Raw genomic sequence first — 19,978 nt, 5'->3', positions numbered from 1 at the left:
ACTCCACTCCACAATCTATTTCTGTCCATGCATATTTATGAACAATTCCAGCAGAAAATTGCATTTTCTGGCCCACATACACCTTTGATGTGTTCTAGAGGCAAGGCTGCTGTGTGAGGAGACAGAATATTTCACAATCTGCCTGTCAGAGAGCACAAGACTATCCAGAACCACCGCCCACTTACCAGTGACCTGGTCGACAAGAATGCGAGAAGTAATGATGCGTCCGTACTGGGAAAACAGCTGCTCCAGCTCCTTCTGGGTCATTGTTTTCGGAAGCCCACTGACATATAAGTTTGCATCTCTAATAGAAGCTGAGCTTGGGCGAGCATAGGAAACCTGAAAAGGGGAATACGGTTAAGCATACTGATATACTCACTCCTTTCAGAAACTCAATGCCTACCTTGATAACTGCTCCATAAGGGGCAGAGAGCAAACACTGGCCTTAATGTAAGTAGGATGTTTATTCATGGGGGCGGGGGCGCATTTCAGACAAAAAGGCAATGACATTTCTCTGTGTGAAGAAGAGAAGATCTACTCCAAGCGCATCTGTGAGGTCTCAAATGAGACCAGTACCACACACAGCACACCAGTGGAATCAGACCAGTATCACACACAGCACGGCACACCAAGGGAACCAGACCAGTATCACACACAGCACAGCACACCAAGGGAACCAGACCAGTATCACACACAGCACGGCACACTAATGGGAGCAGACCAGTATTACACACAACACAGCACACCAAGGGGAGCAGGCTAGTATCACACACAGCATGGCAAACTAAGGGGAGCAGGCCAGTATCACACACAGCACAGAACACCAATATCACATACAGCACCGCGCAGCAAGGGGAGCAAGCCAACAGAAAGGAAGGGATGTGGGAGCAGTCACTCCTAGTTAACGTATTTTGAAGTTATCAGATGCATTCTTATGACTTGTTTTCCATACTCTACTGTCTCTGGAGATGGTGGTATACATTTAAAAATACTTAAACATTATTCGTGAAGGTTTTCTTATAATTTCTGTCAATGCCACATACACAAACTCCCAGAGATTTAAATACATTAAGACAAGAGGCCAAGGAGAATGGCACAGGAACTTTCATCTGGCGATGGATCGAGAGAGAGACAGAGACCCAATTTGGATCAACCGTCTGAGCTCTTAAGGTCCAAATGAGGAGCAGAAGGAGGGAGAACATGAGCAAGGAAATCAGGACCACGAGGGGTGCACCCACCCACTGTGACAGTGGAACTGATCTATTGGGAGCTCTCCAAGGCCAGCTGGACTGGGACTGAATAAGCATGGGTTGAAACTGGACTCTCTGAACAAGGCGGACAGTGAAGGCTGATGAGAAGCCAAGGACAATGGCACTAGGTTTCGATCCTAATACATGAACTGGCTTTGTGGGAGCGTAGCCTGTTTGGATGCTCACCTTCCTGGACCTAGATAGAAGTGGGAGGACCTTGGTCTTCATGTAGAGCAGGGAATTTGGACTGCTCTTCAGTATCGAGAGGGAGGGGGAGTGGACTAGGGGGTGGGGATAGGGGGAGGGGAGCGGGGGGAGGGGGCAATATGTGGGAGGAGGGGGAGGGAAATGGGAAACGGGGAGCAGTTGGAAATTTTAAGTAAAAAAGAATAAAAAAAAAAAAAAAAAGAAGTCATAACCTTCTTGATCCATTGTCTTCTCATTCACAAGTTTTCACAACCTTCAGTTTTAGACCGAGTGTTTTCAATGACTTTATCTGCTATTTAATGTTCTCTCAAAAAAAAAAAAAAAAAACTCCTTCTAAAAGTTTTTTTTTTTAATTTTTCATACAATATAATTTCACCATATTCTTTCCCCTCTCCCAGTTCTTCCCAGGTCCACCCTCTCTATTCACTCTACTCCATGTTCCTTCTCTATTTCAAAATAAAACAACAAAACACACCATCCTGGACATCCTGAAGACAGAAGCACTCACGAACATAAGCAGGGAGTCCCTTCTATGTTGGCCAATCCTCCTGAGCATAAGGCCTGCCCTGGAGTGGTTGAAATACCCAATGTCACTCCATTAGATAAAGCCGACTTTCCCTCTCCCCAGCAGGTATCAACTACATGGGCTTATCTCCCCTGTTTCCGCATTAGGATTCTCTAGCTTGAACTTGTGAGGGTCTTGTGTATCTCCATAGTCTGTGAATTCATACGTGTATCAGCCCCGTGGTCTTCCCTTGGCTCTTACAGTCTTTCTGCCTTCCTTATAAATAAAGTCTTTTAATGAAAAAATTCCAAATTTGTACAACATGAAACAAGCCTGTGTTAGTTTATAATCATCACTATTCAGGTCTTGCTCATCACTGGATTCATAATGTTTAGAAATGACCAGCATGCGCTCAACGCAAAAATATGTGCTGGTACCTCATGGGTGACGTGAGTCCACAGCACTACATGCATTTATGGCACAGTCCATTATCCCATCCAGATTCTTGTCCAAGCTGCTCTGCCCGTCATATAAGCATTACTGAGACAGCTACGTGTCCTGTCCCCTAAGTGATTCCCCATCATACTCCTTTCGGTTTGCCTGTGATTTCTTCAGGAATGGCCAACTACATGGACAGAAATTTTGTAACATGGCTTGTCTTCTGCATCATTCATAAAAAGAGCTAATACATCTAACTCTGGGATTGACTTGCTAGACTAACACAATATGATTACTTCTGCCTGATTATGTTACCTAGTAGTGCCCACCTTTAATCATGCTGATTACTCAAATATAGAATCTTTGATCAAAACTAATATTTTAATAACTAAAGCATCAAACATTTTCTTCCTGGTTTACGCCTGCAGTTTTTTGTTACTTTTAAAAATAACTTTCTAGGAAATAAAACAAAAGAAGGAAACACAGGCCGTGTTTTATATTAACTTATGAAGTTCTTGGTATCTTTTACCCCGTCCCAACAGGGCTTACATTTAATACTGCTATTCTTATCAGTTTGCTCACTAACGAGTGAAAATACAGATGCTGTTCCAGGTCTAATTTGAAAGTCACATTACAGTGTCCTGTCCTACACAAAGGAATCTGGGACAGGAACAAAGGGAAAATATTCACATGCACTCTTTCCCGCTGCACCTAGCTACTTAATGATGAACACTCGTAAGAAAGGGGGAAAGGGGAGGAAACCATGAAGTGATCAAAATAATATTAGCAAAAATCCATCCTTGGGACTTCAGTACCTATGGTCCCACAGCCACTAAAGTATGTTTGAATTTGTGAGAACACATGACTACCATAGCTCTCTTCTAGACTGCTTTTTCATCATCTAAGGAGGGTACACAATCCAGCGCTTGCCCCACTTCTAGACTGAGGATTTCATGGCTTTATTTCTGCAGCAGGGAGCCAGTCAGCAGTCACTCTGCTCTGGACCATGTGGCTGAAATGCTCTCTTTGTGAAAGAGCCACTCACCATGGGCTACAGGGCGGTCACAAGCATTTATGCACTATCAATGAGTGAGAGGCTAACGGAGAAGCAGTCAAGAGGCTCAAGCTTAGGATACACAGGGAGAGTCACAGCGGTGAAAAGTGACAATTCTCCAATCAGTGAGCCTAGTTCAAGGCTAGGTTCAATTCATTGAAGACCCTGTTAACTTGGGACAAACTCCTTAGTCCTAATACATCACATAAACCGTGGAATTTTACTTTTAAAAGTAGTTCTTAAGAATAAATAAGTACTTTTTAGTTTCATGGCATTAAGAGTCGAACAACTAGGGTAGCTGTGCTATGAATACGATTCACTTCTACATGCATCTGAGCATGTCAAGAAAGACACGCATGATTAAGTTCAGAGTAACTGAGTCCATCATGGCTTTCCAGAGTCCTTCACTCCTGCAGTGACATGCACTGCTTTGTACATCTCCGACATGTGTGGGTGAGGTGCTTTAAGTTATCCTGAGATATATTTAGGATAAAGGGCTTATATTTAGTGATTGTATAAAAACTGAAAGCATACTGGATCAGTTGCCCTGCCTTCAATGTCCATCCTTTTGTTTGCTTGTTTTTGTCTTTGTTTGGTTTGGCTTTTGAGATAGGACTTCATTCTCTTTAGCTCAGGCTGGCCTCAGAATTAGGTCAAGTCTCCTGCCTCAGCGTTGTGGGTGCTTGGTCTGAGAGGTGTGAACATCCATTGCAGGCTTAACATACACATTTAAATTCACATTATTTAAATTCAAATCATGTTTTAAAAGCTCTAAGACAAATCTGAAAACAGCGTTTCCCTATCACGTTGTCGGAGAACTGGTTTCCATTACTATATGTAGAACAGAGATAATGGGTTACACTAAAACCCATGATGGTAACAAACACTGCTTAACAATGTCATCATGGCCGGGCAGTGGTGGCGCACGCCTTTAATCCCAGCACTTGGGAGGCAGAGGCAGGCGGATCTCGGTGAGTTCGAGACCAGCCTGGTCTACAAGAGCTAGTTCCAGGACAGGCTCCAAAACCACAGAGAAACCCTGTCTTGAAAATCCAAAAAAAAAAAAAAAAAAAAAAAAATGTAATCATGTTCACGCATAGGTTTTTGTCAGATATAAAGCATGATCAAATAGTTTTTTTCTGTGCCTTCAACTATCTTCAGAGGCATGCAGGGCACAGAAAAAATATTAAGGCTTGCGGAAGAGGTAAAGGTAATTCAAATCCCATGCCTGAGGTCATACACAGCTGCTCCAGAGTTCTGGATTCACCCACTGATCTTCTCGGCTTTGTGCCTTTTTCTCCTGCTCCAACTCTCTCTACACAGTGTCACACTACTGAAGCCAGCGTTGTCAGCTCACTTGTTGTAAGAGTTCAGAATTTTTAAGCAACTCTAGACTGCTTCTTAAAACACATACATAAACTAAGCAAAGATAGCAGAAAAGATGTCACTAAACCAGTTATTTTTATGTCATATGCATTAATGTATTTCAAAGTAGCTTTTCTTAAAAATAGTGGTCACCAGTTGAGATTAAATGTAGAAATTGTACATCATAATTAAAATTAGTTTTATTTCACACTCTAAGCCATAAAAATAAAAAAACACTACCCCCAGGAATTTCCAAGATGAAAGGCTGTGTTGACCCTTCTCCCATAATGCACCAGGTAAGTTTCTCAGAATTAAAGCAGCCCCTTTGCTCTGTCAGGAATATCACTGTCAACAACATTCTGCCTTCCAAGAAAAGGAAAACAGTTCCTCAATCTCAGAGGATTATAAATACAAAGTACACTTCAGATCCTTGGAGAAGGACGAAGATGCTCATTGTGAGGGTTTAAATCAGTTATCAGCCCAACCTACCTAGTAATCATTAGTAATGGTCAGCACCCAGATTTTGCTGTTAATTTGGAGCTGTATGGATGCCTTGCCTGTGCACCAACCCACAGGGGGCTGTCTTCATCTTCAAAGTGCTAAATACCCTTGTGGGTCTTTAAAACTAAATTCCCTCAGAGACGGCTCAAGTGGGTTTTCTTTTCCAGTTGAATTCTGTACTAGAAATACTTCAATACAATGAATCTCTAGCATATGTCCTAGAAGGGGCCAACAGATTCTTCTTTCTGCAAATGTGAGCTGATCTCCAATCCAAGTCACTGGATTAATATATGGGTTTGTATTTTAAATTTTCAGTGCCATTTAAACAGGTGAATATTTAATGCCTGAGGAGCAAGGTTATGAAATGTCAAAACTACTAAGTGAAGGATCTAATTTAAGAGGCAGCCAGAGCGTCTGCAATTTAAATATTTAAAGATGATACAGGGAGTACAAAAACTGAACACCAATCTGCTTCCAAGATAGCAATTTAAAACTCAGGTTTATTCTGGAATTTCTCACAAGCCTACAAGTGATATAATAAACCAAGACAAGCAATGCTGAGGCTACTTGAGGGAAGTAGGAGGGAGGGAGAAGCCGCAGGCAAAGAGACCCTCTAGCCAATGGCTTCCCAAAGTGGTCGTCACAAATGAGACTATGCTAGACAAACAGGGGGAAAAAAAAACCTTACCAAAGTAATAAGGTCTCAAAAACAGAGTACTCTGAAACTCTGAAACACACTATATTCTTTGTAATTAAAAGCCCATTTCTTCATCATCATCAGCTAAAACTAATTACACATTAAACATGCAAATATGAGTAACACATATACTAAGAGTGAGCTACTGAAGCACGTTAATCAAAATACACAGAACTAAAGGGAACAAAAATATCCTTAGATAAGAACTGATACTTCATTAAATGTGAAGCCTAGTATCTTAGACATTATTGCTGTCTACAGAAGCTCATCTGAAACAATTCTGGCCAAAAGCACTATTGCCCTATCTCTGATTCATCAATAGGAATGTCAGAAACAGTGATGCTGATACTGGCAGATTCAAGTGGTATGATCCACAAATGAACAAAGCAATCCCTCCCTTTTAACACCAGGCACATCTGAGAAATCACCCACCGACAGGATCATCAATGAACAACTTTTATCATTTGTCAACTACTGACCCAGAACTACAAACATTGGACTTGAAAATTAAATGCTTGCCACTTTAGACGTTTTTTAAAAAGCCTTATTCATTTTCTTCTAACTGAAGAGAGTAGGAAAGCTCATAATTATGCCCATTTACTCTCCAAGTGAACTGCTCTTCATATCATAAAGTGAAAGCCGGACTGGGACTATTGGCAAAAGTGCCTATCACTAAATCCAAGTCGGCTCTTGCTGGAGTAAGTGAAAGTCATGACAGCACCATGGCTAAACAGTTGGTTGCTGTGTGGCTTCTTCCTGAGAGACTTAGGACTCATACTGAGGGATTCAGCCTCAGAACACAATTCAGGCCACAGACTTTAAAGGTACCCAAAGGGAAGAGGTGGGCTTTGATCAGCTTCCACATGCAAAATGCTACCAGGGGCACCCCTCAACACACGCCAAACATATGCGATGACAATCCTAAACTACGTTTTCAGGAAGAGCATGCTTTCCCACAGGCGGCAAATGAGAGAGGTTGACAGAGCGGAGTTAAGACTGGCTCCAGCAAATATGTTGGGGCTAAAGAAAACAATTACTTCTAGCAAAAGGCTTATAAAAGCCTTACACATTAGTGGTTACCTTTGATATTCCATGATAGAGAAGTTAGAAAACACCACTAGTGGAAAAACTATAGAATTTCAAATTTGATTTAAAATAAGACTTGTTCAATGATTAATAACGATTGCTTCAACTCAACTGAGTTCAGAGATACCAGAGAATACTTTTGATGGTGTCATTCTCTGTTTAAAATGCCTGGAGCACTTCCAATTGCTGTTAGAGTAACTTAAAATTTCTTGGACCTTTATACTTAGGGCTCTGCCTAGCTTTTAATATAAATTCAAATTACAGTTTCCCTAGATTGCTGTTTCGCTGCTTCCCATGTTGAACAAAAGCTGCTCTAACTCACCTATAATTCAGTCAATTCCAACTTCCTGCAGACGTCACCTACTCTACTACTACATAAAAGCCAAATGCTTGCCAGTCCCGTGCGCTGTAGTCCAAATCCCATGCTTCGTTACCTGTACCTACGTGAACTGAATGTGCTGGTCTCTCAAATACTGACTGGGCCTGGTGGTGGCGGCTCACAACCAAAATCCCAGCACTCGGGAGACAGAGACAGGTAGATCTCTGTGAATTTGAGGCCAGCCGGGTCTACAAAGAGAGTTCCAGGACAGGCTCCAAAGCCACAGAGAAACCGTGTCTCTAAAAACCAAAACCTACTGACTGAAACAGGGCAAGCCTACTATTATCCTGTCTTATTAGTGACATGATTCTTTGAATAAAGGAAATAACCATTATACTACTTTGCATGCATTGGTATCAACCACACATTTACTGGGATGAAGACTAACTTGGAGAGTTTATTAAATTTTGTTTAAAAGAAGTTAAGACAAGCCATAAATTTTAAATGGGAGCGCCAAAAGTTCAAAGGAAGTGTTACCAACAGAAGGGACTGACAATTCTATTAAACATGATTAATGGGAAGTTTTTAGCTCCTAAACTGAGGATTTAAATCCCCGAAAGAAACAATTTTCATCAGAGTCATAAGGTGCTAGTAGGGTGGGAGTGGGGCTTAATGTTGGAATAAAAAGAAAACAGCTATCATTTAATTCTACTTCTTTACACTTAGAAAAGACAGCTGTGACACAGAAGGGCAAGTAGCTTGTGCAAAGACACAGAGGGGAATCAGGTGATCCATTCAGACTCCTCTGTCCCTGCATTTTTTTTTTCATTATACCATTTGTTGAAACACAGCCTTTGTACTCACAAATAACTGGTAAAATGCCAGTCAATAAGAGGATGAGCAGCCGTTGCCAAGGAGATACCTGAAGAGATTCCATAAGAAGTTATGAAACTTTGCTTTGATAAATGAAATTCTCTTATGTACATATAAGAACTACGAAACACAGATGGTGAGGGCTCAGTGTGTAAGGTACTTGTCATGCACGCCTGATGACCCCAGTGCAGTTCCTATAATCCACATAATGGTGGAAGAGAACTGACCCACAGAGCTGTCCCCTGACCTCCATGTGCACATATACACAATAATGATAATAATACATATTTTAAAAATATGGAACACATTAAAGGGAGTGACTTGGTAAGCACAAGTACAGAATTTCTTCTGTTACTAATGCCCAAGATAAATTTAGGTTATGTGTGAAAAAAATTAATTTTTGGAAGCAGGCCAGCAGAATAAAAAGAGAAAAACTAGGAATCTGGACATTTCACCAATTTACAGCAATTGAAATATACCTATAATACAAGTTCTCCTATACTAAGTACGTCTGCCTCTTTGAAAATCATACACCATTTAAAAGAAAGACACAACTGGTTGTTAACACTATGGAGGCTTCCCAGCGTCATAGCAGTTTAAATTTCATTAAGTAAAAGTCAAAGCAATTGACCTTAGCCAACATAAAAACACAGCTAAGTGTAAGAATAACTGAAAGATAATAACTGAAACACTGAATGGACAAAAGAAAACAAAAGCATACTTGTTGTAAGGGTTGTGCCGCTCAAACTAGCAACTGCGGAATTGACAAATGTGGGGTAGAGAGATGGCTCAGCTGTTAAGAGCACTTGTTGCTCTTCCAGAGGATCTGAATTCAATTCCCTGCTCCCAGCTCACAATGGTCTGGAATTCCAGTTCCAGGAGATGCAGCATGCTCTTTCAGCCTCTGTGGGCACCACATGCCAATGTGCAAAATAATACATGCAGGAGAAGCACCCATACACATAAAAGGAAAAATAAGATAAATGTTTAGAAACAATTGACAAATGTACTTCCTATTACATATGGTATAAACTCAGCCAAACACTTTTGTGACACCAAACAAGATTAAATGGAACCAATTCCATCCAAGCATATAAGCATATAAGCTAAGAGAGGATCCAAATGGGGTGTGGTGAGGGGCATGCATAAATATGCTATGGCAATGTTGAAGACATTTAAAGGGAGACCTTGGTACTTAGTGTCAGGGTTTCTGTGTGCGGCTGTCTGTAGTGCTATCCAGCGCCAGCTGCCACAGAGCTGCCGCATGGCATGACAGCACTACTGCCCAGAGCTTCTCTACTGCCCAGAGCTTCTCTACTGCCCAGAGCTTCTCTACTGCCCAGAGCTTCTCTACTGCCCAGAGCTTTCCTGCTGCCCAGTGCTTCCCTGCTGCCCAGAGCTTCTCTACTGCCCAGAGCTTTCCTGCTGCCCAGTGCTTCCCTGCTGCCCAGAGCTTCACTACTGACCAGAGCTTCTCTACTGCCCAGAGCTTCTCTACTGCCCAGAGCTTCTATACAAGTTTCAAGCTCCTATGGGGCTGAACCGATTATGAACTGCATGCCTGTTTCACAGGTCGGCCACCAAGGTGACACTCTAGTATATGATGAGGGGACAGAACTCAGGGACTTGTGAAGGAGATACCTGTAAAGTACCTCTCCAAAATGATGATGAGAAGTTGTGTCCCTTCAGAGACTGAACTTTCAGACAAGCAGGGAGCCTGCATGGGACTGACCTAGACCCTCTACCTATGTGTGACACTTGCATAGCTTGGTCTATTTGTGGGTCTCCTAAAAACAGGAAAAGGGGCTGTTCTTTGACTGGCTATTAGGAACCTATTCCTCATACTGGATTTCCTTGCCCAGCCTAAATACAAGGGGAGGCGCTTAATCTTATGACAACTTGATGCGGCATGGTTTGCTAATACCCATGGGAGGCCTGCCCTTTTCTTAACAGAAACAGGACTGGGGGGGGGGGGTAAGGAGAGTGGGGACGGAATGGGAGGAAAAGAGGGAGGAGAACTGTGGTCAGGATGTAAAACAAATAAAAACAAGTTGTGATATTTGCCAAAAAAATGCCCAACTAGCATTTATGCTTCCTGAGAAAAACAGGAGTTAAACTGTCTTACAGAAATCAAGATATCTTCTTCCACTACATAGTAAGCCATTTTCCAATAATGGCTTTTTAAGGGCTCTTTCAAGATTCTGAAACTTGGACAGAGGACATCTCTAACTGCTGCAATGCATCTCCTAAAACGTCTTAGGCCATATGTATGTAGTAGTACATGAATGTTAGTCCGTCTCTAATACAGTGTTCAACAGGTTACCACGGTGGCTTGGTGAAGACTTCGTGCTTGTTTTAAGTAACCTTGGCTGCTTAAACATAGAGTCATCTATGCTGTCGATAATATATACAAAAGCAAGAAGAGCTCAGCACACCAGTTTTGGTACAGAGCTTTCATAATCTCTCTACCTAAGGCCTGAGAAGAGAGGATGCTATTCAAGAGTCATGGGCAATAGGCAGAGATGGACTGATAGGACCCGCAGGGAAAATCTCACTTGGGAGGAAAAGTTCAGCTAAATCTTAAGAAAAAGATAAATTCTTCAGACATCCATTGTGGGACCGTATCTTCAATGTATTATGATGCCTGTAAGGGACAGAGCTTTGCACCACCCACCCAATGTTAGAGGTTTTTTTTTTTTTTTTTTTTTTTTTTTTTGTACCAAAAGTGTCATTTTAAGTTGTAATTGAGTTGTGGGGTTCTCCACGTTTCAGCATGTGAATGTGTCTCCTAACAAGGATCCCCACAGGGCAAATCACTAGCAGGAGACCAGGATACTGTTAGTTTAATAAATAAGCCAAACAAGTACTTCTATGATCAAATCAAACTGATAAATGAAGACAGAGATATGTGTTGGTATAAGTAGAGGACAGAAGACATGGAGATGGGAGTGAGCTCTGCATTGTGAAGGGTAAGGAGCCCAGCCCACACAGAATACAGATGCTGGTACCACTGAAACTGTGAGCTGAGGTCGGATTCTAGGGCCTTAAGTATCATATCAGTGTGCAGCTCACAAGAGCAAAGGAGGGAGGGCAGAATAAGATGATAAGAGGCATTTTCCAATGGTGACCTAGACAAAAAGAGTGACTGACATAAGTGTGCCAAAGTCTAACTTAATCCTATCCACACAAGTTTCTTTCTATTCTCTAACTAGCAGACACACTTCTTTAGACATTAGTTCAGATACTCAGGTCTTCTCTGACCTATTTCCACATACAGTAACAAGAGGAAACTGGTCCTGTCTCTATGCTCAGGAAAACCGGTAGAGAAACTTCACCTTGGTGTGGGTCTGTGAACAGCTTAGTATGTCCCTCAGGTCACCAAGGACCTCGGGAGAACAAGCCAAGCCTGCTTTTTCTTGTTCCTCCAATGATCAGGTCTTGGCTAAAGGAGCTTAGATGCAGAACATACAGCTAGATTTGGGAGAATTTCCCTATGAATCTATTCTGTCAAAGGTGACTACTTGACAGAATACATACTCTTCTGTAATTTCCAGATTTAAGTTTCTTGCAAAAGGGGTGTCATATCAAAGCTTCCATGCCCCAGATACTCCTGTGTGATTCTCTTTTCTTCATTGAATGAAACCGTTCTGTAGAAGGCTATTACTTCAGCAGTCACTGCAGAGCCCTCTAGAAAGCCAGAGATACAACCATGTCCACTGCTCTCTGTGTTCACTTAACTAATATCCAAATAGTGGTCATATAAAAGTAAGTGCTGTCTTCCCTAAGTAACCATGTCAAAGTCAGACTGCCTCATTTTATTCTAAAAGTTGTTCCAACATTCAGCAAAGCTAACTGGAGCACACTCTACACTCAAAAGAATGACAAAATTAACACTTAATTACTCACAGATATTCTCTGCCTAAGACGGTATAGCCATGATATGATCAATTATTTTTCAATTTTTAGAGTTTTATATTTGTTTAGCCTTGTCCTTTTGCTGGGAGTGAGTGGGTAGCATGTGTGTGATAGAGAAAGGAAACATTTAAAAGCTACTAGCCTGTGCTAAAGAGAGATATTGGTAGAGGTAGTTGGTAGAATGGTTACCTAGTATGCAAGAGGCCCTACCATGGATGCACGGGTCCCCAGTATCACATAAACTGGATATTGTGGTGCATTTCTGAAGTCTCAGTGTAGATCAGAAACTCAAGTCATCTTTGGCTATATGGGAAATCCAAAGCTAATCTGAGTCACGCAAGACCCTGTTTTAATGCTGATGATGGTGTTGATAATAATGATGATGATGTTGATAATAATAATAATGATGATGATGATGTTAGTAAACTTTACCATTCACTCAGAGACTACTCTTTGAAGCACAATTAATAAAAACTCAGAGACAAATATTGGGGTTCAACTTGAAGATCAGAAATGCAAAGCAGCCAGCCACTGGCTCTTTCTTGACCTCAATCTGAAAATGGTGATCCTGCCTCCAGGAGACCTCAGAATGAGACTGAGAGCTGTCTCCTCCCATCTTATATTCCTCTCTAGTTCTGGGATTACTGCCTGGTTTCTCTGGCAAGTTAGTGTGGCTACTGGGATTAAAGGTATGTGTGTGTGACTGCTGTCTGGTCTGTAAGGCTGGCCAGTGTGGTTGCTTTACTTTTCAGGCAAGCCTTGTTTATTAAAATACAAATGGAATGCCACTACAACTCTTGGTCTGGTCCCAACAGTACTTAAGGCTTAAAAAAAATAGGCCAGCTAACTAAGCACCCTGTTTGTTCCTGTGCTTCCCCTGCCCCGCCTGGTGATTAACTGTAGGGCATTGACTCCATCGTTGGTATGGTAATTTCCCACCTGCCTAGGCAGAAATCCTTGTGCAGCAGCTAGGTATATAAGATTTTCCCCAAGTTTGAATAAAGGGCATTCGGCTGATCTGCTTTTGAATGAAAAAAAAAAAAAGGATTCCTAAACATATTCTAATCATTTCTACCAAGCATTTAAGTGATCCCAACACTCTGAAGACAGGGATAGGAGGATTTTTGAAGTTCAATGCCAGTTTAGCAGCTTACACAGCAGTTTTCAGGCCAACCAGGGCTACATGAGACTCTTAAAACCACCGCCACAATCTGCTTGAAATAGTTATCCCATACATCCAAAAACAGTTTCCTAACAAATTATTTTCCTCACTCAAACAAATGACAAGTTTTCCCAACAATTTCCCTTCAGATACCTATTTTAAAACCTGCTACCCAGAACAGTGAGATGCCTCAGTGGGTAAAGCCCCCAGAATGCATATGATGAACGGTAATAAACCAGCTCCTACAAGTTGTCCCCAGAGCACCACATGCATGCTGTGACATGTGCATGCCCCCTTCCCAATACACATACTAATAGTTTTTAATTAAAAAGTATCTGCATTTACAAAAGTAATAAGTAAAATTTTAAAAAATAAATGTAACTTTAGCATCTTCTCTTTTATTGTAAGTAAACTGTACAATATCCAAGACAATGTTTGGGGATCTGAGGTAACTCAATTTATGAGTACATGTACACACATTTTCAAGTAAACAGTTATGAAACTATTTTCTTTCCAGGATAGCCTGTCTATAGTAGCCTCAATCAGTACAAACTATGCAACCATTTAAAACAATAATAAGCAAATTAAAATGAGGGTTGCCAGAACTCCTGTAGTTCCTCAAGATCTGTAGGTAGAGTGGCTGATAAAACACAGATTTAGAGCCAAGCTCCCAGTTGTAGGGGCCTTGCTGGACTTGTCTACAACACTTAGCCTTTAAATGAGAAAGTGAGGAAGACATTCATGTGCATGACAAAGGGGGGTATATGAAATATGAATGCTTTCCCCAGAACTAAAGAACTTTCCCCAGCCTGGTTTTTGTAGATGTGATTGAAGTTATATGACTGCGAGAAATTTATCCAGAACCAATGGGGATAACATGAAACACTGTTGAGTGTTTGATGACTTAAGTCTACAAAGATAGCTCTCTCTCTCTCTAATTCTCTCTCTCTAACATGATCAGACATTGAAGCATAACCATGGGAAAGTTTTCTTTAAATGAACTGATTTGCAAGACTAATGTTCTCATTCAAAGATGAGATCCTCCATTCTCAGAACGTCTATTAGACACCTGAGCTGTATATTCCCCAAAACTGCTTTAATAAAAAATAATTACTGTACTCCTAACGCTTTTCCTGTGTCTGTTGTAAAGATTTTACAAGAGAGCTTTTATAGAATACATGACAACCTTCACAGCACAAAAGAGCAGTATCACAGCCATTTCTAGAACATCTCCAGAAGCTTAAGAAAGGGGCAGTGAAAGGGGAGTGAGGCACCTTCGCCTTTGTTCTGAGACAAAGCGTCCTCTTCAGACCTGCTTCACCTTCAGAATCCCATCCTGTGGTATTTAATTACACAGAATGATCTGGCACCAGGCCCTCTCCTTGGGCCTCGCTGATTGATAGCATCAATAACACTCACTAGCTGTAATTAACCTTCCAAATAGTATCCTCTTTGCTGCTGGTCGATCAATGTTCCTTGATCGCAGAGAACAGAGTACAAAGGTGAGAGGTGGTTTTAGCCTTCACCTTCACAGTTCACTTGACTTTGTGGGCATGGGCAGTTTTCAGACAATGCGCACAGTGCTTAGTGAAGAACACACACAAAAAAAATTCTTCAGTTTTGACAATGTCTTACAAATCTATGTTCCTGAAAATCTGAGCAGGTTTTTGGAAAACCTATATATTGCTTTCATGTAGTTATGGGGGAAATATTCAGTTTATAGGTTGAAAGGTCCTAAACTAAAGTTGCTGACAGCAACTGCTTTCTTTGAAAACTGTTTACAGTTTTTAGAATAATGAAACAAACTGATATTTGGGGAAAGGCCCTAGGCAAAAAGCTTTAAAAAAAAAATCAAGATACTAAGGAAAGGTCAAAGAAGGGGTGTGGGGGTAATATGAACTTATGATGAATTACAAAATCATCTCTTATAACATGAGCATCTGAATAGACCACCATGAAGACCCATCTTAAGTGCAGGTGCTCTAAACAACCAAAAAGGATACATAGGCAGCAAATGATGCTATTCTTGTGAAGTACCTGAATCTATAAGTATCCTGAAAAGGAGCACGCGCTCTCCTCTCTCTCTCTCTCTCTCTCTCTCTCTCTCTCTCTCTCTCTCTCTCTCTCTCTCTCTCTCTCTCTGTGTGTGTGTGTATTGAAACATTCATTGTTTATCCAGTAAATCCAAATACAAAATTATATTCATTGAATGTACATTGCTCTGCCGTGAAGATCATTTAATGCAACACATAATAAAGATCTTGGTTCTTTGTATCCACATTTATTTGGAAATAAGCATGAGTACACCCAAATGTAACTTAGTAAGGCTCACTAAGCCAGGCTTTTTAGCTGAGGTCACTGCCTAAGAGCTACTTATGGCAGCTATTGGAGTAACATCCTCCTTGGCCCAGGTCTGCTGATCAGTCAGTAACCCTTGGTGGCGCTATCTGTGTTTTATCAACCACTCTATCCTACTGATCCTGAAGAACAACAGAAATTCTGACAACCCCTCATCAGAAAGATTTAAAATCCATAATGTTCCAACTCTGGATCTCAACTGTTAGGCTTTCCTGGAGAGCTCATAAAAATCAGAGCCACCAGTCCCTACTTACTGTCCTCTAATGTTAGCATCTGAATGAGGCAATTCCCACATCGTAACGTAAAAACATTTATAGGGATATAAATTGCCAACAAATGCAAAATTGCATAACTCAAAGTAAGTCCATAGAATCCTAAGGATTTCCAGGATCTCAGACTGCCTGAATGTGGCCCTTCTGAACTAGGAGCCCTATAACCTGGGCAGGCCTTGGGAAACTGTGAAATCATAAAATGATTGTGGTACTCAATCTAACAAAGTATTGTGGGAGGCACCTCTCCATGTCTCCAAAACCTTTCTAGGCCTGTAAGAATAAAACAGACAGGATAAATCAAATGTCTAAATATAGATAAGTAAACAAACATGTAGACAATGATTTTTCTGAGCTGTCAGTTTCCAGGACCCAGGACAGTTTGTTTCTTTCTTGTCCCTGGAACTGGAGGGTTCCTTGAGACTCATTAGCCACCCTCAAAGCCTAAGCAGGAAGGATTAAACTCCCCATTCCTGTGGGAGGAAGGAGCTTTCACTAATGACAGAAAAGGGGGTGGGGGGTGGGGAGGGAAGCATGTTAGCAAGATCTAAGACTTATTGTCTTAAAAATTAACTTAGTCTCCAATCTATCAGTGAAAGACAATAAGCATCTGCCTTTCAGAGACAGCTACAGCTCATTCACAAATCCAAACAAGTTATTTTTTTTAAGAGTCCCATGACATCACTTTGAAAAGCAGGCCTAGCAAAGAAGAAAGCACAGACTCCTTAAAGTCAGCACCTAACTCTGCCTAACTAGCTACACAGAACAAGGCAAACAGACCAAGTGCCAGCTTTCCTGGCTATAAATTAATAAAAACAATGACCCAACCGTGGCCATAAGCAGTGAGAACTCAGAGCAGCCAGCAGCTAGCAAGGCCTTACAGAAACACCTCTACAGAGGCACACCTCCACAACAGCATAGAGGGTGGACCAGGATGGCATCTTCTGGCCATGTGAATCAGATTCAGATTTTGCTCTCTTACTGTTAGCTTAAAAGCCAAACCCAAATAGATCCACATACATAGGACTAATATTCCATTGCCTTAAGTAGTAGAATCTTCTCTAGGTATTTAAGAGATTCTGGTTGAATGATTCAGAGTTCTGGTCAACTCGGATGTATTAAGTTCCCAAACAAACTCCCCATCACAAAACAACCAAGCAAATGGCAGCAACTCCCTAAACTCTCACCAGTGTTTAAAAGTATTACTTCCATGTCGTTCCCTCGTTTCCAGATAGGTGTACTCAGAAGGCTGTAAACCCTTTTACTCCAATGGAGGTAGCTATAAAAGCTTTAAGTTCTCCGGACTGGCTGAGGAGAGAAAACTGCCAGCATTCTCTAGGCTAGCGCCATCTTTCAGGGCCATAATGTTCCTCCTGGAGAGCATGTTCGGGTAACACAAGACCCAGCAACTTCCTCCTGAGACAGACGGATTCATTCCTCTGCTGAGACTTCTACAATAGCCACACTCTGTGGCCCCCTGGGTGGCAAGTGTCCTGACAGCAATAGAGCTGGGGATACTGCCCACCCCACCTTCACTATGAGCTCGGCTTCTGCTCCAGCATCTCGAAAACGATATTCAAAGAATATCTGTTCAAAAAATAGAAAACTACTGGGAATTATCAAATGTCCACCTAACTCTTAGGTGGATATAAAAGGCCAGAGGGTGACACCCAGGTCTGGACCCTCTGGCTATGTGCCCACAGCTGGACAAAAAGGTAGGCAAAAAAGAAATCACACATAGACTTTGATGAAGCAGTGTACAAAATACATGCAGGAGATCTCACATAAATAACTCATTAATAAGGTCACCTATTATTTTGCCTCAAGTAAAGACTATGTAAAATGGATTAATATATATGTAAGAATTTTACAATGAGATATAGCAAATAGCCAATTAAAACCTGAACCATGGCTCTACACTAGTGCATTCTATGACCATAACCAAAATTAGGAAAGTACATACTAAGTCTATCTGTATATTTTAAGAAGCAAAGCAGTCATTGCTCAGTTTTCATAGTTGCTCCATTTCTAGAATGCACTCTTTCTCCCATCTTTTGTCTTTTCCTATTTTTTAGTTGGCTTTGGCACTGGACAAAGATCTGAAGGAATGAAATAAATAAAGTTTATTAGGCTAGAAGTCATCGGTGGTTAGCAAATTTAAGACCTGTACTTCAAATAAGATTTCCAAGGTTTGAAATCTTTTCAAGGACAGGGAAATCATGGTCTACAGGTTTAAGTTTTGAGATGAAGGAACACTGAATGATGTGATTCACAAAATCTACACTTTGACCATCACCAAAATTAAATAATACTCCAGCCAGAAAATTACTGGGTGGATTGAGATGCTCAGACATATATGGAGTCTAAAGACAAACGCTCTCTCGGAATAAAGACTGAAGTCTATCCCCACCATTGCTGTGCCCCCAAACTCTGGCAGGTCCCCCTCACCTAGCGAGAACGTCCCATCTACATCGTCTTCTTGCCTTTCAGCGCCGTCTTTTCCGTCTAGTGTACATTGGACCAGCAAATTCTGCTTTCAAATTTCCACACCCTGCACATTCGTCAACAGGTAACATTTGTGCTAAACCTCCCAGAATTATGCTGCCAGCCACTCTATCAGAGCACTTGCCAACTGGCAAGTCCTTAGCACAGCTTTCAAGTCCTCTCCTCCTACTCTATAGTAAAATCAGGTATTGTAATATAGAGAAAATATTTTCCAATAGTCAGAATGTCATAGAACAATTTACAATGATAAGTGAAACAACCCCACCCCAATCATCTTCTAGCAAAAGGAGGCTGCACAAGCAAAGTCAAAACTGTCAAGCTTCCAGGAAAGAATGTTGATTTCCATGACCAAATCATACCATAGCAAAGCATTAGTGTCCCAAAAACTGGACTGGGAGGCAGAGGCATAAAAATTCTGACCTCGAGGGGATTTGAGAGTCACTTAAGTGTAAATTAAATATTGGTATGAAACTTCAAGCTTATGTATGTGTTTTCTCTCTCTCTCTCTCTCTCTCTCTCTCTCTCTCTCTCTCTCTCACACACACACACACACACACACACACACAAAGTTATCTGGATGTCAGGTTTTAATGTTTTCATATACACAGTAAGGTATCTTGGAACTAGGGTCCATTCACATTTTATATACACCATATATAAAACAACCTGAAGGGCACGCACATGACAGGGTATTTCTAAGATTTCTGTGCATTGAATGGTGCCATGTGGTGGACTCATCAGGTCAACATTCTAAGGTCTCAAAATTTGGACCAGTTTATACTACCCAGTTTGAGGAGGTCAAGCTTCAAGTCATTCATTCACAGATACACATAGAAGTCAAACAGTAGAAAGGCTTGTCCTGGATGACACAGCCAGGTGAGCTCAGAAAAGATTTCAGAAACAGAGGCTTCCGGTTCCATGTTAAAATTCCAACTCAAGGCTAAAAAGGTGGGAAAAATGAAATGTGACATTTTCTAATTTTTCAATTGAGAAACAGTAAAAAGTATAAATCTTTAAGAAAAAATTAAAAAGCAATATGGGGGCTCAGAATAAAGGTTTATTAGATTACCTTAATCACTGCCAAACTGAACACTTTAAGGAACAGATATTATTAATATTTAATGCTCCAATTTTTATAATAGAATTTTCCATATGTACTTAAATAGTAGTTTAATTATTTTAATAAAGGTATATTATATTTCCAGATGGTAGTAATAATTTTTAGGCAAAAGAATATTTTAGTCTGCTAAATGATTGAATAATTATGAGAGGAAAAAAGAATACAAAGGGGGCACTTTTCCAGGCTGGCCATACTTCCAAAGATTTCTCAGGAAGTAAAGACTGGTTTTCAGGAGTAGTACCTAACAACAAGAAAAGATTATTTTCCAGCGACACAGCTCACATTCTAGAAAATAGAGCTCCGTATGCCCTGCTATTCCAGAGGACTACTCCAGAAGAGACAATGGAAGACAGG

The 19,978-nt window shown here is 41.0% G+C and overlaps 1 protein-coding gene across 10 annotated transcripts in view; it reads right to left on the bottom strand.

Moving 5' to 3' along the window:
• Nucleotides 1–19,978, bottom strand: part of Elavl2 (ELAV like RNA binding protein 2) — a 157,141-nt gene that overhangs the window by 13,710 nt on the left and 123,453 nt on the right. For all 10 annotated transcript variants that reach the window (XM_057784491.1, XM_057784487.1, XM_057784492.1 and 7 more), the window contains one exon: nucleotides 186–339. In XM_057784491.1, the coding sequence (XP_057640474.1) occupies nucleotides 186–339 (154 nt within the window). The remainder of the gene's footprint in view (nucleotides 1–185; nucleotides 340–19,978) is intronic.

The sequence above is a fragment of the Chionomys nivalis genome, chromosome 11 (assembly GCF_950005125.1).
Source record: "Chionomys nivalis chromosome 11, mChiNiv1.1, whole genome shotgun sequence".
NCBI classification, from domain to species: Eukaryota; Metazoa; Chordata; class Mammalia; order Rodentia; family Cricetidae; genus Chionomys; species Chionomys nivalis.
The sequence above is the reverse complement of the archived record's forward strand: the minus strand, read 5'-3'. Positions and strand labels throughout refer to the sequence as shown.